This window comes from Lynx canadensis, chromosome B4, assembly GCF_007474595.2.
Source record: "Lynx canadensis isolate LIC74 chromosome B4, mLynCan4.pri.v2, whole genome shotgun sequence".
Lineage (NCBI taxonomy): Eukaryota > Metazoa > Chordata > Mammalia > Carnivora > Felidae > Lynx > Lynx canadensis.
Window position 1 is genome coordinate 13,739,203 of NC_044309.1, and position 24,433 is coordinate 13,763,635.

Consider the following 24,433-nt stretch of genomic DNA (forward strand, 5'->3'; position numbering starts at 1 on the left):
CCAGGTGTGGTAGCTTGCAAGGTCAACTTGAGGAAGAGCCCCTCTGCACGGGGTGAGTGTCCCACACCACCCCGGCTGGGAGGGAACTGCCAGAATTATCTGTAAAGTACCTAGACAGCCTCACAGGGAAATCTTACCTGAGAAGTTAAAAAAAAAAAAAATAGTGCCCTGAAGAAGGAAACGTAAGATAAGGAGAGAGGGAGGCAAACCATTAGAGACTCTTAAATCCAGAGAACAAACTGAGGGTTGCTGGAGGGGAGGCAGGTGGGCATGGGCTAAATGGGTGACGGGGATTAAGAGGAGGGCATGTTGTTGGGATGAGCACTGGGTTTTATAGGTAGGTGATGAATCACTGGGTTCTACTCCTGAAATCATTATGACACTATAAATTAACTAACTTGGATTTAAATAACATTTAAAAATTTAAAAAAAACAAAAAAACAAAAAAACAAAAACAAAAAACACTGCCCTAAAACTGATCCACCTCAGTGGCAAGTAACAACCTTACCTCTGTCAATTCTCACAGTTTAATTTTTAATTTTTCTGTCTCACACGTTACAGCTTTCATTCAAATCCTGGTGAGCTTTACAAACTCAGCACCAAGAGTGCCTGCACAATGCCAAATTCTGAAAATTTTTATCAGTGAAAAGCATACCGAAAACAACCCCAAAACGCAGTATATGCTGCTAATCCCCCTGTTCTGTTTCATGTTTGGTGGAACTGTTTTATTTCAAATACCCTGTGAAAGGACAGGCACTTGACAGTCACTTCTTCTGGATGAGTCTGGAAGATAACAAACTGAGCCGTCTGCTTAGAAAAGACACTTCCAAAGAGCTGCTCAAACCCGTAGATGGAGCTTCTGGATCACAACAGGCTCTGCTGTTTTTTAAGGATCTGATAATCAAATATTTTCTTATCCTATACACCAATCTAATTTGTTCTAAATTTAACAGTCTTTAGTGGAGTGTGGATGACAAATATCCGTACTCAAGAAACTACACCTTATAAATGTTAGATCTCGTCTCCCATGTGTATTTGCCATCAAATTAAAGGGTCATCTGCTTGGACGTTTTGAAATCCAGAATAGATCAGGAATAATGTCTGCCCCAGACTGCTGCTGTTTAAACGAACGTTTTTAGTCCAGAGTTTTGTCACTTTTGTCAGAATGCCCAATTTGTAGATTTTGTGGGGGGTGGGGGGGACACGCCTGGGTGGCTCAGTCTTTAAGCATCTGACTTCAGCTCAGGTTGTGATCTCATGCTTCCTGAGTTCGAGTCCCACATGGAAGAACTCATGCCCCAATCTAAGTGAGCCCCGCTTCTGTCTCCCTCTCTCTCTCTCTCTCTCTCTCTACCCCTCACTCGCACCCTCTCTCTCAAAAAAAAAAAAAAAAAAATCTTGTGTGTTTATCGATTATAGCTAAAAACAACAAAAATTGCACATGTATACACACACAATGAGAGAGGAAGCAATTTAAAATGAAAATAGGGGCACCAGGGAGGCTCAGTCAGTTGAGCATATGACTCTTGGTTTCAGTTCAGGTCATGATCTCCAAGTGTCATGGGTTTGAGCCCCCCATCAGGCTCTGCACTTACAACGCGGAACCTGCTTGGGACTCTCTGTCTTTCCCTCTCTGCCCCTCCCCTGCTCATGCGCTGTCTCTTTCAAAATAAATAAATAAACTTTAACAAAAAATGTTTTAAAAAAATAAAGTGAAAATACAATAGAAAAACAGTAGTTGCTTCTTGTCACACCAGAAAGAGAAAGAAAGACATAATTGCCTACATTTACAAAAGAAGCAAATAGTAAGGAGGAAGAGTTATTCAGGGTCTAATAACCAGGAATTACAACCAAGATTCATGGGAACAAAATATTTATGCTGTGTGGCAGAGATGGCTTGTGGCCACAAACTATTTCTTCTTCCTCAGTGAAAAAAGAATCCTGATTTTACTTGGGCAGCCATGAACTCAACCAAAGGATGTTATTTCCCAAACTCCCTTGCAGCTAGGTTTGGCAAGTGCTTAAGTTCTGATCAATCACCTATAAGCAAAGTGCTGAATGGAAGTGGACCTTCGGGTGGGGAAGGGGTGAGAGGAAGGGAAGGGCTGAAGGCTGCCCTCAAAAGTCTGGCTCAGCTTAAAGGCAGTTCTTTGCAGCCTTCTCCCTTCTGGAAAAAGGAGCTCCAGAGCCAACTCGGACCATGGGTTAAGAATGGAACATGCCCCTCTGATGTAAAGCAAAAAGGTAAGAACTAAATCCCTAATAACTTCGTGGCACTGCCGTGTTTACTTAGACCAGCTATCTCTGGACTTCCACATAAGAGAACCAACTCTTGTGCATTTATTGTCATTTGTTTTGTTGTTGTTGTTGTTGTTGTTGTTGTTGTTGTTGTTGTTATATTCAGCTCTGTCAAAAACCTAACTGATTGAGGTTGGCGGTTGGAGACAATAAATCAACGGCAGGGTCCACTCAGTGTAACAGAGCAGCAGAGGCATCACTTAGGGGCTTGTTAGAAAAGCACAGTCTAGGGGCAGCTGGGTGGCTCAAAGTCAGTTAAATATCTGACTTCGGCTCAGGTCATGATCTTGCAGTTGCTGAGTTCAAGCCCCACATTGGGCTCTATGCTGACAGCTCACAGCCTGGAGCCTGCTTTGGATTCTGTCTTCCTTCCTCTCTCTCTGCCCCTCCCCTACTTGTGCTCTCTCTAAAATGAATAAATGTTAAAAAAATTTTTTTTTTTTTTAAAGAAAGAGAAGCAGTCTCAGCTCCCCCCCCACCCCATGCCCAGGCCTCCTGAATCAGAGTCCACATTTTAACAAGATCCCCCCCAGGTGACTTCTGTGCACAGTTGGAAAGTTTCAGTGGCACTAACATAGAGTAAATGCTCTTTGAAAAGCCAGACCAAACATCATGGATTTGAATGAACTGCTGGGCCATGTTCTGATTACCTAGATTTATATCCTGAAAAAATGACACTGAAAAATATGCCCTGATTTTGAATTCAGACATCAAACTGCTTTCAAATGATAAGTTTCCATTTTCAAATGATAAGTTTCTCAAAATGCACTAAAGGAAAACAAATATAAAGGTTACAAAAAGTAAACACCTAAATTTGGGCTTTTTAAGAATATAATTCATAATAAGGTAGAGTCATGTACACATAATGATCAAGCTGCCGAAATTCAGAAACAGGAACTAAAGTTTTTTTATTCTCAATTTTAAGTTACTAACCACCATTTCTCTGACAAGTTCGGTTATGTCCTAGCTGCCCAACTGAAAATTTGTTTAGCTGTGCAGCACTTGAACCTGAAAATTATACTTTCAACATATACATTCAGTCTGGAAAATTTCTCCTCCACTCACCAAAATGACTCCCAGTAAGTTCAATTCTTTATTTATTTTTTAAAATTTTTTTCCAGTTTTATTTATTTTTGAGAGAGAGAGCATGAGATGGGGAGAGGCAGAGAGAGAGGGAGACACAGAACCCGAAGCAGGCTCCAGGCTCCAAGCTGTCAGCACAGAGCCCGACGCGGGACTCAAACTCATGGACCGTGAGATCATGACCTGAGCTGAAGTCCAAGGCCCAACCGACTTGAGCCACCCAGGCACCCCTGTAAGCCCAATTCTTTAAATGAGCGAGACGTTTTGAATCAGTAAGTCCAGGGAATTTTCAAATACTTTTTTAAAGCAGTATTTTAGATAAAATTTATATACAATAAAATGTCCAGATCTTAATTATACTACTGGATGAGTTTCACAGTCATATTCATCCATGTCACCACCACCCCAGTCAAGATATACGACATTCCCGTCACCCCAGAAAGTTCCCTTGAGCTGCTGTGCAGGCCTTCCCTGCCTCCACCTTCCACGCAGGGGTCAGCCTCTGTACGCTGGGGTTCTTGCTCTTAGTGGCCAGAAAATAGAGCCAAGAACGATTTTACAATTGACAGCTGATAAAGAACCATAGAGCTCTATGTTGCCTGCAGGCCCTTTTCCCAGGCTTTAGCCCTCTGGCAAAAGCTTGTCTAACACGTGGTAGAAAGGAGTAGAAAACACCTTGAGCTTGGTTCAATCAATAGCCTGAGCGTTGATACGGTTTGCTGAAACGTTGGCTATACTTGCTTGGATTCTCCATCTATTTTCTTTCGGTAGGTTTAAATAGGTATTCTTTTGGGAAACCCTCATTTCAAGTAGTGCCTCCTGCCCTCCCACATCTGATACCAAACAGAGCCAGAATGTAGACTGATGTGCAGTTGAAAATACACAGTTTACTCTTTGAAACCTTTTGATTATGCCGTGTTACTGCTTAGGGTTGAAGGTGGGAGTTAGGTAAACCAAACATTGTTCTTTTACCCTAAACCAATATATTTAATTAAAAATTAGTGCACAGAGGGGGGACGTCTGGGCACTGTCTTCCTTCTTGGACTCCACTTCATCCATTTTTCAGTCGTTCGCGTTTCCCAATTTTAAGGAAACGGACGATGACATACATACAATCCTCCCAAACATTATGAGAAAGGCACTTTCAGGTTTTCGCACACTGCAAATGTAAGATGCCACTGATATTACATTTTAATTACAACCCCCGTAAGCAAGTCTTGATTGATTGTATTAGCAAAACGAAAAGTATGAGACCACATACAGCGCAGCTCCCGGTTACTCCTAACCCACATGTCCGTATCCTGGAGAGTCACTGTGTCTCCCATCAAGGGCACATCGGCGGCGCCCGAGGGTCAGAGCTCTGATTTGGGGGGCGCCGCTGCATACTTGGGGGCCAGTTCTGTGATCAGATCCACATAGTCGGTTTTTTCCGCACAGGCTCTGCACTCCTCGCCCCAGCTGCGCAGTATCTGTTTCAGCTCTGCTACTCTCATCTTTGAGAGGTCCACTGATGCCAGGTCCAGCTGCTTTTCTAAACGACAGAAAGGGATGGGGGGTGGGGGTGGGGGGAAGCACAGTTTTTAAAAAACCAAAACAACTGTGAAACACCTAGAAAGGCCAGTGGTGTTACTTATCTTGGTGCCGACTACCCTTTGTTCCAAAGTGGGAAACACTTCCGATTTCTATGGAAACCAAGTTCTACCTAAGGAAAATGTGTTATCTACAAAGCTAGTGGCATCATTTGCATTCTATTAAACTTGCTCTCCAGGAAATTATAACTTGCTCCAAGACAGGGGCGTGGGTAGATTTGCAGTATTTGCGACCACTCCATGGCTTCTCAAGATCGTAATTACTAAAACCACTGTGCTGCCTCCTAACTGTTCTTCCCCAGGAAAAAAAGAAGGGGATTGATAAACTGCAATGCCTTGGGGTGGCCTTGAGTGTGGCCGATCGAAAGCCCTCCGTCGTAATTAACTAGAAAGTGACGGTTCACTTTCTGTACGAAGATATGTCTGCATTAAAACAGACGGGCACACCTATTACAAAGCACTGTCAAGAGTTTTTAAATACGAATGCAAAGAAACCAAAACGCGTGAATAAAATTAAGAACATTCTCATTGATCTTTAATTGTTTCGGTTCTCTGCTTGAACTCACCTGGTCCTCTGCCCCTACTGGGATTACAAAATCATCACAGCATTCCTTTCCGGTCCTTTGGGATATACCCACTTCTCCCATGCTAGTGCCTTAGTGCCGGCCAATCTGGTTCCTTACCTTCTTGCTATCGACTCTTGTTAACAACTAACTCCTGGAGAAAGACTACTGTTTTCATTTACAGACTATCTGCAGAGAATGTCAAGAACTCAACTACTTCTCTATTGCCAAACTCAAAAAGAAAAAGAAAAAAAAATAAGCTCATCTATGACATACTCATAATTTCCCCATCAGAAAGAGGAAATTCTTTCCTTCCAGCGGCAAATCCCCTTCCCCCTGCCCCATGACAGGCATGTGCTTGAACATGGATACAACATTTAAGCTTGCTTATTAAACAATTGGTAGCAGCACAGGAGTTTTACAGCTTGACTTCTCTTGAGTAGCCCTTTCCTTTTTCCCTGCATAATAAACACAGCATTTAAAAGCCTTTTAACAACCTAACATAGTGGTCAAGTGATTTATCAAAAATTTCCAGTAAGTGTGCTCAAGTGTAAAAGTGGGACTTTATACTTAGGAATTAATTTAACCAAGGAGGTGAAAGATCTATACACTGAAAACTACAGTACTTTGATGAAACAAATTAAAGAGGACACAAATGGAAAGACATCCCATGTTCATGGATCAGAAGATTAATATTGTTACAATGCCCATCCTACCCCAAGCCATCTACAGATTTAATGCAATCCCTGTCAAAATTCCACTGGCATTTTTCACAAAAGAAAGAAAGAAAAAGAAAGAAAGAAAGAAAGAAAGAAAGAAAGAGAAAGAAAGAAACTCAATTTGTACGGAGACACTAAAGACCTAGATTAGCCAAAGCAATCCTCAGAAAGAACAAAGCTGGAAGCATCACACTTCCTGATTCCAAACCATACTACAAAGCTATAATAAAGCAGGGTGGTACCGGCATAAAAGCAGACACATACACATACCAGTGGAGTAGTATTGATGAGAGAGCATAAGGCAAGCTGAGGGCTGGGCACTACCTAACAATACCCCCTCCCCCCAGGTGGGATATGCGTGATATTCCTCAGGCACTCCTGGCTGCCCAAGAACAAAGGCAAAAAAAAAAAAAAAAAAAAAAAAAAACAGTGGTTAACTGATAGAGTTCACAGTCATGCGACACAGGACAGGAGTCTCCATCAGTTTATAGATGTCTTAGTAAATTAGAAGAAAAAGGTAATCTTATCAATAGCTTAGCCTCCAGAAACCCATAGACTGACTCCGTTTCCTGGAGCATTAACATCACCCTCCCCTCCGCAGTGATATGGGGAACAAAGAAGAAGAAAATATAAATGACATTAAATTTCTTTATAACCTGCAGCCCATTGACAAATACTTGAAGCAAATACAGAGTAGAACATTTCTCCAGGAACTCCCTGCTGTCTTAATGTTAATGCCTTACTAGAGGGAAAATAACCTTAGCTTGACAATAGCAAAGCCTCAGGTATCTTAGGAGTCCTCTTTAGCATATCAACGTCTTTCTGGAGGCCTCCCTTTTGACTTTACCTCCCCCATCTTCATAGTATATAACCAGTCACTCTTCACAACCCCAATGCAGCTCTATCTGCCCACAGGTCCTGTCCCCATGCTTTAATAAAATCACCTTTTTGCACCAAAGATGTCTCAAGAATTCTTTCTGGGCCATTGGTTCCTGATCCCCACCATCACTCCAAAATCCCATCAGTATCAAAAGCCCAGAAATAAGCCCTTGCATATACAGTCAACTAAGATTTGACAAAGGAGCCAAGAATATGCAATGGGGAAAGAATAGTCTCTTCGATAAATGGTGTTTGGAAAACTGGATAACCACATGAAGAAAAATGAAACTGGACCCTTGGCCTTCACCACTCATGAATATTAACTTGAAATGGATTGAAGAATTAAACATCAGATCTGAAACTATAAAAATCCTGGAAGAAAACCTAGGGAAAGTCTCCTTGATATTGGTCTTGGCAGCGATTTTTTGGATATGACACCAAAGCACAACAACAAAAGCAAAAATCAGTAAGTGGGACCATATCAAACTAAAAAGTTTCTGCACAGCCAAGAAGCCATCAACAAAATAAATAGCAAGTTACAGAATGAGAGAAAATATTTGAAAATCATATATGTGATAAGGGGTGACTATCCAAAATATATAAAGAACTCATACAACTCTACAGCAAAAAAAATTTAAACAATCTGATCAAAAAAATTGGCAGAGGAACTGAATAGACATGGACAGTTTTCCCAAAGAAGACATACAAATGGCCAACAGGTACATGATAAGGTGCTCAACGTCACTAATCATAAGGGACATGCAGAACAACACTACAATGAGATTTCACCTCACACCTGTTAAAATGGCTGTCATCAAAAACCTAAGAGACAGCAAGTATTGGAAATGATTTGGAAAAAATCACCGTTGGTGATAGTGTAAGTTAGTACAGTCACTATGGAAAATGGTACGGTGGTTCCTTTAAAAATTAAAAGTAGAACTACCAAGTGACTCAGCAATCCCACTTCTAGGTATATATCAAAAGGAAATGAAAACAGGATATGAAAGAGAGATCTGCACTCTCATGTTCGTTGCAGCATTTTTCAGAGTAGCGAAGATATGGAAACAACCTAAGTGTCAATAGATGAATGGATAAAGAAGATGTGCTCTGTGTCTGTGTTTGATACAAACGTATATACATACAATGAAGTGTTATTCAGCCATGAGAAAAGAAATGCTGCTACTTGCAACAATATGAATGGACTTTGAGGACATTATGCTAGGTGAAACAAGACAGAGAAAGACAAATACTCTGTGGTATCACTTATACACAGAATGTCAAAAAGCCAGACTAACAGAAACAGAGAGTAGAATGGTGGTTACCAGGGGCTGGGGGGTGGAGAAATTGGCCGAAGAGGCTGGCCAAAGGGTACAGACTCTGGGGATCTAAAATGTACATCGTGGTAATTATGTTAATAACATTGTATTATACACTTGAAAGTTACTAAGAGAGTACATCTTCAATGTTCTCATTACAAAAAAGGTATGGTTATCGTAAGGCATGATGGAGGTGTTAGCTAACACAGTGGTGATACTGCAATATATAAGTGTTTCAAATCAACATGGTATATGCCTTAAACTTACACAATGTTTATGTCAATTAAGTCTCAATAAATGTGGAAAAAATAAATAAAAATAAAATAATAAAAGCTGACATTTTCAAACTTTTTTTTTATTTGGAGGGTCAGCTACATTCTGTGCTCCCGAGAACGCTTATATTTTTATAGTGATCCCCATTCTTAAAAAAAAAAAAAAAAAGAGAGAGAGAGAGAGAACTAGCAAAAACCTTCTTTCGGGTTAAAAACCAAATGACACCTTTCTAATTGAAAACATAATCCACTCTACACTTACCTTGTTTGTTAATTTCATGGCTGACTTAACAAAATACCTTTAAACATAGAAGCTTTGATAGCTCAAATTATTAATATCCCACAATTCAAAGACCCTGTTCAATCTCAACTTTCCTGCCAACAATAAGCTGGGAAAGAGAATTTAGAACTAGTAGTCCAGTCAAAATAAATGATTGAAAAAATAAATAAATAAATGACTGAGGGGGAGAAAAAACTTTCTTGCTAGTGTCAGTAGTATCTTTGAGTTTTTCTAGAGAACTTGGCTTCTGACATTAATTTTAAAACAGGAAAAACTCTGTAACCCTAAAACAGTAAGGAAAATGTTGATACCAAAATTAAAGCTAGTTTATGGCTCCCCAAGGGCCTCTAGTGGCCATCACTGCCAAAACATTAGTAAGTATGTGTTTCTTCTCAATAATATCTGATTGATTTTTCTATTATTCAAGGAGCCAAGTAGGATCCCTTGAATATAGCAGACATTGTTCAAAATACATCTGGCAAATGAAAAAATCAGCATAGTTTGTCCCTTCTGTGAATATTGTTTATATGGACTCAATGATTCCTGCCTCTACTTCATTACTTGGAAGCCAATAAAAATGGATGCCTTCCCCATAATCACTACCTTGGAGATGAGAGACTGTCCTTGGCAAAAAAATTGAGAAATAGGTTGCCTTTGGTATCTTCCGACCTTAAACCTAGTTAAAGCCAGCTATGTTGCTATGGTGCATAGGCATGTTACACAGCTATCTTGGAAAATAAGACTAAGGTAATTCAGAGTTGAATGCTAATTACTTAGGTAGTTTACAATACTACAGTGGATATGCAACATAAAAAAAATGACTTAAGCAAAAGAAATGAGTCTCGCCTGGTAGAATCTCAGGTGTTAAGGATAGACTAAGGGAGGGATGGCTTTTATCACACCTATTCAGTCTACCCAAAAGGCTGGCCCAGATACAAATCCTCAGTACTGTGTAAGAATAGATCTATATCTGTGGAATTCATAAGGCCAAGGATACTGTTTTAAATAGGACATCTTCTTCTGTTCTTCACTGTTTATTTTAGGCACCCTCAATAAGGTTACTTCATCAAGCAAAACCTGACTTGATGTGAATAACCTATTTCCTAAAATGTAAACCCGGCAGAATGGCAGACAAATCTAGGGGAACAAGTCATAGTCATATTTAAAACCGCAAAGTCCTGACATCACCTTGGAATCGATGCAACGTTTTGCCTTCATAGGTTACCAAGAGCTAAATCACCATAAGTAGCTGCTCCCTTTACATTTTGAATTTTTCCTTGACAGACATAGTTGGCCTTGCCTTGGTGATGTAAGAGATTAAACGTTGCTATCTGGGTTGGCGGTTCTACCTAGTGCTGATTGCGCTTTACTCCTTTCTGTTCCCCCAAAGGAGCTCGGATGTCGCTTGGCACCATTCAGCAGCCCAGCGACCTACTGGCCAGTGGAGAATGCCTTCTCTTCCCACATTCACGTTTTAGAAACAGGGCCCTCGGTGTAGAGAATTGGCAATGCTCTGGACATAGTGGAAAAATACATTTGACTCCATTATACCATATTTCAGCTCACAGATCTGGCTGTCCATCTTCTTAAGCTTCTCACAAATCTTTGTTGCAGGCATATGCACGCTCATTGGGCGAGCGACCTCACTTAGGATCTTTGTGGCTGCATCTTTCGTCGCTCCCAGATAATAGCACTGACGGAGAACAAAGATAATTTAGTGTCGCTGGGTGATGGAAAAAAGTTAATATAGTTCAGAGAAGTGAGAGAGAGGTTAACCTAGTTTTCATGGCCCAGCTATTAAATTTTAACCCCTGCTGACTAAGACACCAGAAAACAAATGATTCCATCCCCGTGATCATGTTAATTAGAAGTGCCCTGCGATTCACACGATGCTCAAAGACTAATAAGGGCTGACACTTGCTAAGTGTTTTCTCTGTGTCAGGTGCTGCTGCTCTCACTGCTCTCGGGGCTTTAAAGGTCTTAACTTAGTGAATTCTCACAACGATCCTGTGAAGTAAGTACTATAATTATCTCCATTTTACACCCAAGCCAACTGAAGGTCACCCAGCTGGCAAGCAGAAGAGACAGAATGGAAAAATCTACCATTTTGGCTCTAGAGTCCATACCCTTCCCCATCATGCTACGCTGCCTTCCCAGCTGCCCAACTTAAGCACTTTCATTTAAAAATATGAAACTTAATGGTACAAATAAATGCTGAGAGGTTTACAATGTGTTAGTGGTGAACAGTCAATAATGCAGATTTAACTGACAAATTCAACACGAAAATTCTAGGCGAAATGGATTGGCCTACAATTATCTGTAGTGAAGTGAAACACTATGTTGAAATAAGTCATCTTTGTATACTCAGAAAACACCATTATAAAATAATACAAAGAATTAGTTATGAATGATGTTATAAAAATGTTTTGATAGGTTTCACTAATAGTCTTTTTTTTTCAATTTTTTAAAATGTTTTTATTTATTTTTGAAGGAGGGAGAAAGACAGAGCATGAGCAGGGGAGGAACAGAGAGGGAGGGAGACACAGAATCCGAAGCAGGCTCCAGGCTCCAAGCTGGCAGCACAGAGCCTGACACGGGGCTCGAACCCATAAACTGTGAGACCATGACCTGAGCCAAAGTCGGACGCCCAACCGACTGAGCCACCCAGGCACCCCTGTAATAGTCTTGATAAGAAAGAGAAAGTCTACCCACTCAACCCAGGACAGAAATTTGTCATTAGGAATTTGTGTGAATTTACTTAAAACGTGGAACTGGTTGCCTATGGTTTATTCAGAAAGCAAAATGAAACCAGATATGTTCTAGATGAAAATACATGAGTACACTTCACTGGAAGATCAATTTCTGCTTGCTATCTACAGTGAACATCCTTGAGGCAAGCATCTAAGCAGGAGACATTAAGACTAAGATGAGAAACGAAGCCATTAACACTTTTCTTCAAGCATAAGGGAAAAATGAAAGGTGAAAATGTACCATACCAGGCGGTTTTCTTTTCCTTTGACATCCAAGCAAAAGCTGACCAATTCCTTTTCTATGGTGTCCAGGGAAAAGTTGACTCCTCTGGCTATCAGGGAGTTATAGAATCGGTTCAGGAATTCTTTACATACTAGAAGAATCAAAGAAATTATGTATTTATGTTTAATATAAATATTACCACACCTATGTGGGTGTCCCACTCATCAAATAAAAAAGTTAAATATGATTCAACACATTATGACAATGGATTCAAATTATAAGTAAGAATGGTTTGGGGCCAGGGGCACCTTGGTGGCTCAGTCAGTTAAGTGTCTGGATTTTGCCTCAGGTCATGATCTCATAGTTCATGGAATCAAGCACCACTCTCAGCACAGAGCCTGCTTGGGATTCTCTCTCTTCCTCTCTCTGCCCCTCCCCTGTTTGTGTGCTCTCTCTCTTTCTCTCAAAATAAATAAATAACCATTAAAAAAAAAAAAGAATGGTTTGGGGCCTATAGCTATTAACTTAGTATTGGGCCTTGAATAATACTTACTGAATCAATCAATAAATGAATCAATCTTTGGAATCAAGTTGAACCTAAAATGAGAATTTTCCCTCAAAATTTAACCCTAAAAGAAAATATAGCTTTATGTAGGATATGATGCTTGGGACAGCTTTGTTTAAAGCACAGAGGAAAACCTGAATACATATCTTATATGAAACCCCTTGGGCGTCTGCATATGTCTGTATGTTCTATCATCATGGACCTACATGAGACTCCAAACTGAACAATCATATTCAATCCCAGCATCCAGAGCCAGCGAAGGGGTGGAGGGAGCTGAGAAGTGGCACAAGCAACAACAACAACTGTACTTAACGTTGTACTTAACAGGTGTTAGCACTGTTCGAATGTATGTTATTAACCCATTCAAGTCTCACAACAAAGTGTGGATATAATTGCATTACTATCCTTATTTTACAGATGAGATAGCTGAGTCAAAGAGTGGTCAGTTAACTTGCCTAATAAGTGCTAGAGAGGGAATGAAATCCCTGTTCATCTGACCTGGGCCCTACACACTTAGCCAGTAGGTACCTCTGCCCTAGGAGGAAGCTGCTTTCCATGTGGCTTTCTCAGATGGGGCAAGTGTCTGGTCCAAGTAGGAAAGAAGAAAATGGAGGCCAGAAGCTTATGCTGGAAAACAGTGGCACTAGATTTAGAAAGAATTCTAGAGAGGGGCACCTGGGTGGCTCAGCCAGTTGAGCGTCCAACTTCAATTCAGGTCATGGCTTTGCAGTTTGTGAGTTCAAGCTCCCCGTCGGGCTCTGTGCTAACAAACAGCTCAGAGCCTGGAGCCTGCTTCAGATTCTGTATCTCTCTCTCTCTCCCCCTCCCCTGCTCATTCTCTACCTCTCTCTGTCTCAAAAATAAATAAATGTTAAAAAAGAAAACTTAAAAAAAAAAAGAGAATTCTAGAGAAACATACTAAGGAAGAGAGGAGAGCGCTAAGGCCCTGGGTGCTCTCTATCCCACTCTTGATTCATGGTATTAACAAAAACCAGGTAATGTGCTCTGTCCCCCATCCCTAATAATCAAGTGTCTGATTATCTAGCAGTCTGGTAAATGAGGCAAGATCTACCGATCACCCTAATATACAAACTAGACACCTAGTGTAGTTTAAACTATTGCATTTGATTAAGTTAGTTTATTTAATAAATATTTATTGAGCATCCTATATACAAAGCACTTTAAGAGCCCCGCTAAAAGATAAAATGCAGGAAGAAGGAGGCAAAATCCAGAAAGGAGAAACACATCACAAGAAGTAATGTGAGAAAAGAGAATGGCAAGTGGGAGAAAAATCTAAATCAAGATTAACTATGTAAACAATAATAATGAACATGTAGGGGTATAAACAAAGGGTAAAATCCAAATGCAGGACAATCCCAACACATAAGATGGAAAATAAAGGAGAATTCATGCGAAACTTCCTAAGATCCTTTACCACCCAGGAAGAGGGTAGAGAAACATTCTTGTTAACTCAGAATAATTTTTAGCCAACTAATCATGTTAACAATATAAGGGTAATAACTAAAAGTATAAGTAATATAAAGATTACTTTCAGATCAGTATTGGTGCAGGGCATGGGGAAGGATTGTTAAAACATTTATCAGTCCACTAGAAGGCAGGAAAGAGAAAGAAGAGAGAAAGAAAGGAAGGAAGGAAGGAAGGAAGGAAGGAAGGAAGGAAGGAAGGAAGGAAGGAAGGGAGAAAGAAGCACAATAAGTTTTTAAACACTCACAAAATTAAGTAGGAGAAATACATCCAAATATATCACTGATTACAATAAGTATGAATGTATTAAACTCTCCTTTATAGAACAGGATTTTTCAGAGTAAAACTATTAAAAATTCAATTATATGCTGAATATAAGAGTCACGTAAAAAGTATGAGGCTACAGCAAAGAGTTTGAAAAAAAAAAAAACAACAAAATTGAAGAAACTTTAAAAATAAAAAGATATGCCTGAAAAAGGCTAACCAAAACCTACTTTAGCTCTGTAAAGCACTTTTTGAGAATAACAACAGTCACTACTAATCAGAAAATGAAGCACTTACCAGAAATACCAAAAAAAAAAAAAAAAAAAGTTCTGAACTAATGGACAGCCAATAACATAGCCTAATAATATAGAAAATCCTTATAGAATTATAAGAAGAAATTGACAAATTCACAATAAAAATAGATGGTTGAACACTCTCTCAGCAATTATTTGATCAAATCGACCAAAAGTTAATAAGACATTAAACATTTGAGCACTATTCACAAATTTGACCTTATAACATATAGAACTCTACTCCCCCAAAGTAGAGAAATTCTTATTAAGAAAATATGCAATATTCACATTAATTTGCCAGGCAGTAAGCCAAAAAGCAGGTCTCAACAAGTACCAAAAACTCTGTACCAAGCAGGCCACTTTCCCTGAATATAATTAGAAATCAGTAACAAAAATAACATGATACAACTCAGTGTCCATCCTCTTGTATGCCTGGAAATTTTTTAAATACACACTTCTAACTAACCCATGGGTCAAAGAAAAAGTAGTGATAGGAATGTCCAATTTTTAGTACTTAATTCCAATAAAAATGCTGTATATAAAACTTAAGGACTATAGTTAAGTCAGTACTTCTAAGGAAATTCATAATATAAAGTATGTACCGTTCAGTAAAAAAAAATGGAAAATTAATGAGTAAGCATTCAACTTAAGTTTTTAAAAGAAAACCAAACCAATAGACTACCTGATGTAGTTAACATGTTCAGAGATGATTTTCAGTTCTATCAGGAAAAAAAAATGTGAAGATAAATTAATGATTGAAATAAAAATTTTTCAAAGAAAAATTGAGGCTAGTTTCAATTCAAGGGGAGAAAGATGTTCATGAAAGATGAAATCGTGGTGCACTAGATAACTCACCTGTGAATGATATTTACATGGGCACAACAATATAAACCCTGAGATTTATTTTTATCCAAAATGGTGATATAAATGTATGTAAAATGGGGGCACTTGGGTGGTTCAGTCAGTTAAGTGTCCAACTCTTAATTTCAGCTCAGGTCATGATCTCATGGTTTGTGGGATTGAGCCCTGAATCAAGCTCCTCACTGACAGCACAGAGCCTCCTTGGGATTCTCTCTCTCTCTCCCTCTGGCCTCTCCCACCCACCATTTCTCTCTCTCTCTCTCTCTCTCTCTCTCTCAAAATAAATAAACATTTAAAAAATGTATATAAAATGGGGGAATGGGTGTGCAGGAGACAGACGTGGGTGGGTATAATAGATCTAAAACTTCATTTTCCATAGGTAACTAAAACTGCAAACCTGAAAAAGAACACTTTAAGCAGTTTAGTTAGATTAATAAAGATATGTGTCAGGGACATCTGGGTGGCTCAATCTGTTAAGCATCCGACTCTTGATCTCAGCTCAGGTCATGATCTCACAGTTTGTGAGTTCGAGCCCCATGTCAGGACAGAGCCTGCTTGGGATTCTCTTTCTCCCTCTCTTCTGCCCCTCCCCCGCCCCCAACTAAATAAATAAACTTTAAAAAATAAAAAATAATAAAATTAGAATAGTAATGCAATTTATTATATGATCATCTCAATAGATGTGTATGTGTTTGATTAAATCCAGTTTTGGCTCATGATTAAAGTATGACACATACAGACACATAGCAAACTCAGACTAGAAAAAAACTGCATTAAGTTGACAAAGTATGTCCACAAAAACTCTACAGCAAGTGTCCTACTTAGCAATAAAATGATCCTTTATCAACACTTGTATTCAATATAGAACTGGATGTCTTAGCTCACAGAACAAATGTTTATTTAGAAAGGAAAAAAATTTTATCATTTGCAAATTATATGATTGTCTCTGTAGAAAAACATTCTTAATAAGGAGAACATTATGCAAAATCGCTGAATTTCAGAGTGATAAGAAGACATGATGAGGAAACTGCAAATTTAAAATAAGGTATAATTTACAATCATGATAAAAATTCTAGTGTAACCAGGAATAAATTTAATGAAATGTATCAAAGCTTTAGGGGAAAAATTACAAAACTTGATCAAAACTTTAAAGTAGACCTCAGAAATGAGAAGATAAAGACTTGTTGTTCATGGATGGAAAGATTCAATATTATGGAGGATAATCATTTTTTTGATGTTTATTTATTTGGAGAGAGAGAGAGAGAGAGAGAGAGAGAGCACACGCACACCAGCAGGGAAGGGGCAGAGAGAGAGGGAGAGAGAGAATCCCAAGCTCCATGCTCAGCAAGGAGCCCAATGCAGGGCTCAATCTCACAGCCACAAGATCATGACCTGAGCCAAAATCAAGAATCAGATGCTCCACCAACTGAGCCACCCAGGCGCCCTTAGAGGATAATTACTTTTAAATAAATCTGTACATTTCATGTTATTCCAATCAAAACCCCAATAGGACTTTTATAGATTTGACAACCTGGTCCAAAAATACATACGAAGAAACAAGAGCAAATCAAAGCCAAGAAGTGTTTGAAGAAGAAAAAAAGGGGGGAGTTGGTGGAGTAGACGTTATCAGATATCAAGATTCATTTCTAGAGCTGCAGCACTGAAAACACTGTGGGAATGGCACAGAAACAGACCAAGAGAATTAGTATAGAAACAGATGCACAAAAAGAGTCTAGAAACAAATAGACACCTTTAGAGGAGGTTGGTATAGGATGGAAGTGATGCTAAAAATCAATGGATGGAAAAAATGGACTAGTCAACAAATGATATTAAGACAACTTACTGCGGAAAAAGATAAGACTTAGATCTCTACCTAAAATGACACACGAACCTGAACGCCAGGTGAATGAATAGAGATTTGTATGGGAAGAGCAACACTACAAAACCTCTAGAAGAAAAACCAGGGAAGCATCTTCATGACATTAGCATGGAGAAAGATTTCTTAAAGGTCCCAAAACACAGGTCACACATTTGGTGACAGCAAAAGTGAACACTTTTGTAATGCCAAAAAAATCATAAACAAAAGATAAGACAGGCCACCAGCTGGAGGAAGATATTTACAACTTCTATAACTGACTAAAGATTATTATCTAGAAGACATGAAAAATCCCTATGGTCGTATTCTTAGGTCCAGTCATTACCAATGAGTATAACCTCTATAATCTCAGCTGAAGCGTCCCGTTGTCTGACCATCACCTCCTATCCTCCCAGCTCATGTCCTCTAACACCCAACACCCACCCACATGTACAATCCATTGATTTTTCCGCCTTGTCACCACGCTTCCTTACCCAGCTTAGGTTCTATGTTCAACAGTGTAATTGCTCCTTTGCACACAAATTCAACTCCCTTGCATCTCCCTCCCTTGCTGTATGCACCCAGCAAAACCCCAACCCTGGTTCAAACCATCTCTCCACCCAGTTTGTACCTATGCTGGCTGCACGTGGCTGGAGGAAATAACACAGTGGTGCCCACTGGTCTTGCTTTAAATTCATGACCACTAACTTCCAGTGAGCCATCAGAGCTACTCAACAACCCTACTCCATTGACCATTCTCACACTACATCCCACACCCCAAGGGATGATTGCAAAGCTTCTCTCTCCTCAAACCTTGTCTGATACCTCCACTCCACCTCATGATCCTACATCCTATTTCTCTGAGAGGACAAAAGCAACAGGAGGGAACTCTCCTGCTTCTGCCACCACACCTACCACACCTGTCCTTGCATGTTCTATCTTAATTCTGTGAATGAACTTTGCCAAACCTGCTACTTGCCGAGGAGATCCTATCAACTCCCTGCTCCTGCGTCCTGGCCTCTCCCTCCGGTCTCCTTTCCCATTGGCCCACGACATGCTGTTACTTCTCACATCTTAGAAACAGCAAAAAACTCTCCCAACACCACATCCCCCGTCACCACCAAATACCACCCGATTCCCCCACTTGTCTTTAACAAAAACGCTTAAAGAGTGTTTGTGGTTTCCAAGTCTCTCCTCTCTTCCTCTCCCTGACACTCCCCACACCTAGTTGAAAGTCAATGAGTTATAAAAGGTTTGTTGTGAACAACAGAGTCCTTGACCTCCCCTTCATACTTGATTATTTCTTTGCTGCTTATTTTGTCCTGCATGACACTTAGAGTCACTTGAAATGTATTTGTGGAGATTATTTGAGACCAAAAATGAAGATGCCTTATGTCCATAAAGGGATTGTGTTCATATTTATCAGGCTTAGGAGCCACTAGCTGGGGAATACTTTAAACTAAATGGATAGCTTGATAATTTTTTGGACCCCTGATGTGAATTTTTTTAATGTTTACTTATTTTTGAAACAGAAAGAGAGCGCAAGCAGGGGAGGGGCAGAGAGAGACGGAAACACAGAATCCGAAGCAGGCTCCAGGCTCCAAGCTATCAGCACAGAGCCTGACATGGGGCTCGAAACCCCGAACCACGAGATCACGAGTTAAGCCGAAGTCGGACGCTTAACCGACTGAACCATCCATGTGAATTTTAGCTGTAAACCCAACGGAGAACATCTTGTGATTATAATCTCTCAGAAATATATTTATTCCTTTCTTCTCTTCTGGTCAGTGTCAAGGAAATTTTCCTTACAGTCTCTGTGGGCAGGGATGGGTTAGATTTATTGTTTGTCTGAGGGAGTAACGCTTTGGGAACCCCAGATTAACAGAGAAGAACATCCCAGTAGACTCCCCCTTTAAAACAAGTCTTGGGCTTTGACTTCTGTCCTCCTCACACCAAAGATTAGCTTTACTTTGGCCAGTGTCATCCAGGCAAAATGACCATAAACTCCGTTTACCATTCAGGATTGCTTCTTCCCCTTTAATTTTGCCCTAGCAAGTCTTTTTATCTTGTCAGCTCTTGGTTCCTTTATGATATTTTTATATTTTCTCCTGCATTGTTAGAATTTCTTGGCCGGAGGATTGCTATAATCTGACCCACTGAATTCCCAACATTCTAACCAGATTCTTTAAAAATATAAGTCAAATTATGCTACTGCATCCACTCAAAACCTTCCTATGGTTTTCCATATCACTCAGAGTCTAATCCAGTCTTTAGATTGTCCCGCGGGCCCTGATGACCCGACTTTCTACTGCTTCTCACCCCTCAGCTTCTGTCACCTCTCCCACTGACGCCATATTGCTCTGTCCTCAGTGAAGCACTTAACTGGATGTGAGGCATGTATTTTTTGGGTGAATAAAAGAGCTCCTGCATATCTGTAAGAAAAACACAGTCCAGTAGGGAAAAGTTAAGTTGGAAATGCATATAACTTATCACCCAGCAATTCTTGTTCTGTGACCTAGAGAAATCATCACATATGTGCTCAGGGAGACATGTATAAGAATATTCAGAGCACCGTTGCTTAAAATTATGTAAAAGTGGGAAGAACCTAACAGAACCTCAGAGAGAGAATAGTTACACAAACTGTATTTCACTCAAAAAGTGGAATTCTAGAGACAAGTTAAAAAGAATGAACCACATCTATAGTTATTAATGTACATAACTGCCCCAAAATAATGTTGAGTGAAAAAAGTTGCAGATAAGTATGTACAATGTACAATCATATACATGTAAGATCACAAAAAATTACATAGATTATTTGTGGATACGTACATTTATAGTAAAAGCTCTTTAAAAATGGGAAAGAAAGTCACATTAAGTTCAGAACAGACATTTCTCCTGGAAAGGATGGAAAGAAAATGGTAGCTAAAGCCATTGTATTTTATTTTTTTAAAGACAGAGAATGGTAGCAAATGTAGCGAAATATTAACATTTAATCAATCTAGATACTAAGTATATGTTATATAAAATGTTTTCTGTATGTTTGAAATATTTCTGAATTTATGTTAAAAACTCACCACAATATCTTTGACTCTCACAAAAATCCCCAACATGCTCAATACAATATCTGGTAATATCGGGACACCTGTGTGGCTCAGTCGATTAAGCGTCCCACTTCAGCTCCGGTCGTGATCTCACAGTTCATGAGTTCGAACCCTGCATCAGGCTCTGTGCTGACAGCTCGGAGCCTGGAGCCTGCTTCAAATTCTGTGTTTCCCTCTCTGGCTGCTTCTCCCCCGTTCATGCTCTGTCTCTCTCTCTCTCAAAAATAAATAAACATTAAAAAAAATTTTAATTATTAAAACCATTTGGTAGTATTAATGAAATTGAATTTAGAATTTTAAAGTGTCATCACACATCAATTAAGCAATTATCAGTCAGGGCCCAAAAGGAAAAAACAGTATTTTAAAAATAGCATAATGCCACCTGCAGGAAAAGAGCTACAATTTTTTCAGAAAGATAATGATAAATGTTTAGAGTCAGTTTAGTGGAATAATTAAACTACCAGTGGGCTAGAAACATTATTTTCAACAGTTCCATCCACACCTTCTAAAACTGAAGTCAATCCCACATTATTTGCTTGATTTGGGAGGGGAAAAAATTAAAAAGGCACCAGATTAGTCTTGGCGCAAGGCTAAGGGGGAATTACTATCTACAAACATAACACATGTTATGAGGAGTTAAGAGTTTTAAGAATAGCCAGAACTTCCTAAATAATTTGTATACAACTTCATTGTTCCAATTTTATTTGTAAAATTTCCTTAAATAATTTAGTTCCCAACACCACACCAGAAAGGAGTATAGGTAGTAATTCAGTGCATGGGGCTCGGAAGCCAGACCCGCTGGGTCCAAATCCTGGCTTTACTAATTACTAGCTGTGTGGCTTTGGGTCTTTCACTGTTGAATCATCTGACAATCTCATTGCCATTCCTATGAGGGTCATCGGTCTTTTTTCTCTGGCTGTGTTTGAGATTTTCTCTTTTTTTCCTTCTTTCTCTCCCAATGATTCATTTGGAGACAATTTCTTCAATCTTCTTACTAATTCTTTTATCAGCTATATTTCATCTGCTGTTAATCCCTTCAATTTCTATTTGTAGATGTTTAATCTGGTATTTTTCCAAATATGGGTGGACATTTTAAATAGTCTTTTACCCTTTATTCATATGTTCAGTCCCTTCCTTTCTTTCTTTAAACATCATAAATGTATTTTCTATTCTGTGCCTGATAATTCCAGTACCTGAAGCCTTTCCACTAATCTCTGCGTTGTGTCTCCCACTAGTCTCCACTTTTCTGAATGTGAGCTTTATTTTTTAGACTTTGACTCTCAGAATTATTTGCAGACTGGGCTAAAGGTGGATTCCTACAGGTAAGAGCAACATCTGCCGATGCCTGCTTAACACCCCTTTAAAGTAAAATTTCAGTTTGAGATGCTTCAGACTACTCAGGTTGTGTGCATTTGGGCCTCCATGCATTTGCAGGCTATGTTGTGATTATGAGTTATCTGGACACATTTTTGTTTTCCCTTTTGGTACAAAGTTCAAGAACCACAAGTCCTTTTAGTCTCTAATCATGGGGGTAGAGTTGTGGTTATTTCCAGGTCACCTTTTAAAATGAAGGTCTAACTCTTTGGGGTTCCAAATGAATTGGGGGAGAACCTACTATTACATTCCTACCTTGGGAAGGTCCTGAGCTTTGTTTTCATTCTCTTTATTTTACCAAAGCCATGAAAACCTAAATTAAGATTGTCTAGGTAACAAATGCCCTCATGGCAAAAGCCATCTTTCTGCTCCTTTTCCTTCTTTTAGTTTCCACTTCCACCTTGGCTTTGGCCTCTGGGTATGCCTTACTAAGGTACACTTAAAAAATATTTTTACATTTTTATTTTATCCAGTGTTTTCAGCTAGAGGAACAGTCATGTTCTCTTTTAGAGCTTGAAGTCCTACTTGTTCTTAATGCTGTTAATAGGAACAGAACATTAAATATAACAGCCTCTCATTCATGCTTTTAACAAATATTCATTGAGCAATTATTAAGTACCAGACGGTGGTCTAGGCTGTTGAAAAACAAAGTCCTTACCCTCAAGGATTACATTCTGGGGGAATAAATAAAAGTATATTGTGGCTGCGAAGAAAAAGAAACATGGTAATGAGGATAGAGGGTGACAAAGTCATACTATTATCCTAAATGGGATGGCCAAAGAAAACCTCTTAGATAAACTATTTGAGCAGAGACCTTAGTTAAGAAAGGGAGAGAGAAAATTAGTGGACTGCCTGGGGTAGAACTCTCCAGGCAGGGCAGTGCAAAGGCTTTACTGCAGGAGTGACCTGGGTGGGTCCAAGAACAGTCAGGGCACCAGACTGGTGGAAGCAGACTGAGCAAGAGGGGCAAAGACAGTAGAAAATGAGGTCTAGTCAGACACACAATAATCACAATATGCTTTAATAAATCCAGGAAAGATGGCATAAGCTTCACATTTAATAAGTCCAGATGTTCTGGCTTATCTGAAATGTTTTCAGGTAGACACTCCAGAAATTAAATTGGTAAGTAATCAAATCAGTTGTTAATGTCTCACAAATTCTGCTTTAAATGTACAGGACACAGTTATAAGAGATCTTTAAGCAAAATTATAACCTAGCCGAACAATTATCTATATCTATACGAAGTTTTAAAATAACATCGTGTAGATATTTTAAATTTCTGAAGAGAAGTTTAATTATTGCAGGGCCGACATAAAACTGGACTCCAACCCTTAAGATTAAGTTACTATACAAACTACGGTCATCCAGTATTCAGTGTATACTGTGACCCTGTAATTTCCTGGTAAGTAGGGATAGAGTTCCAAGGTCATAAACGAGTGAGGAGGATATACACTTATATAAATTATTTCAGTGAATGAAAAATGGAAGTGTTACAGTAGACCCGAAGCAAGGGGCTAGCATAGCTAGCATAGCTATTATCTTTGATCTTGTTAACCACCCTCTGAAGTAGGTATTAGCGCTCTGATTTTGCAAGGGAGAGGCATGGGGGGCGGGGGGTGCAACCTAGATTCACGTGTTCAGACTGCAAGTGCACAGCTGAGGTTCTGCCAACAGAAAAGGAATCATTGCTGGGTATTCCTCTTAAGGAGTTAATGTACTCCTTTGTAAAGCAACTTTTCTCTGTAAAGCCCTAAACAAACGTTAGTTATGTTCTCTGGTTTAAGCCACCTCAACTCAATTACAGACAATTTAGCGTTTTATTTTTCTTTTGGGAATCAGACATTTAAATTTGAAAGACATCTGTGCAGGGAGAGGCCAGTCGCGCCCGTCAGCTGCAGCAGAATCAATGCAGCGTCAGGGTCTTCGGAAGCTAGGGGGTCTGCACAAGATCTAATCCAAATCCAAACCCTCCACCTTTGACCGCAGTTCAATAACCTCAAAACCAGAACGCGGCCTCAAGGTATCACTGGGCCAGGATCGAAGTTTTGCTTAGGCTTGGGAGAAGGCGATGGGAAACCAGGAACTGGGCCTACATTTCCGGAGTTAAATGTTATTTATAGCCCAGGCCGGGAGAAGCCAAAGCCGACAACAGCTGCGCTGCAGCGCGGTGCCACCGCCATGCAAGCAGGTCTCACACCGCTCACCTTCACAGTCGGCCCCGGCCTCCTGGCCCAGCACCGGCCCCAGGTTAGAGACCCAAAGCCCGGCATAAAAGGCCACCATCGCGGCTGGGCCCGCGCACCGCATGCTGAGCCAGCCGCTCCAAACGCCTCGCCACCTGCGTCCACCAACAGCCACGCTGCTGTCGGCCCGGGCTGTTACAGGACGCAGAAGAGCCCGGCTAGTCGTTGGGAAAAAAATCTGCCCGGAGTTGCTAGGACAAGTGACGCAACTCAATCGGCAGTTTCCATTGGCTTCCAGGAAGGGGCCTAGAAAGAGTCCGCGCCCCTTCCAGTCCCTCCCTCACTGGAGCATGCGCACTATCGCCCACGCTGTGCCTTTCCGGTAGGGCGGGGGATTGGGGGACGCACTGAAGCTATTCGCAGACAGTCCGAGAGGAAAGGCTAAACCTTCACGCTGATTGGCGGCGACGCGGGAGGCCG

The 24,433-nt window shown here is 40.0% G+C and overlaps 1 protein-coding gene across 1 annotated transcript; it reads right to left on the reverse strand.

The window, feature by feature from the left end:
* Positions 1 to 4,248: 4,248 nt before the first annotated feature.
* CDNF (cerebral dopamine neurotrophic factor) lies at positions 4,249 to 24,277 on the reverse strand. The gene is made up of 4 exons (XM_030322477.1): positions 23,975 to 24,277; positions 11,996 to 12,123; positions 10,551 to 10,692; positions 4,249 to 4,912 (listed from the first exon to the last, which is right to left on the reverse strand). The coding sequence occupies exons 1-4, from the start codon at positions 24,075 to 24,077 to the stop codon at positions 4,734 to 4,736; spliced, it is 552 nt and encodes a 183-aa protein (XP_030178337.1). The 5' UTR covers positions 24,078 to 24,277; the 3' UTR covers positions 4,249 to 4,733.
* Between the last annotated feature and the right edge of the window lie 156 nt (positions 24,278 to 24,433).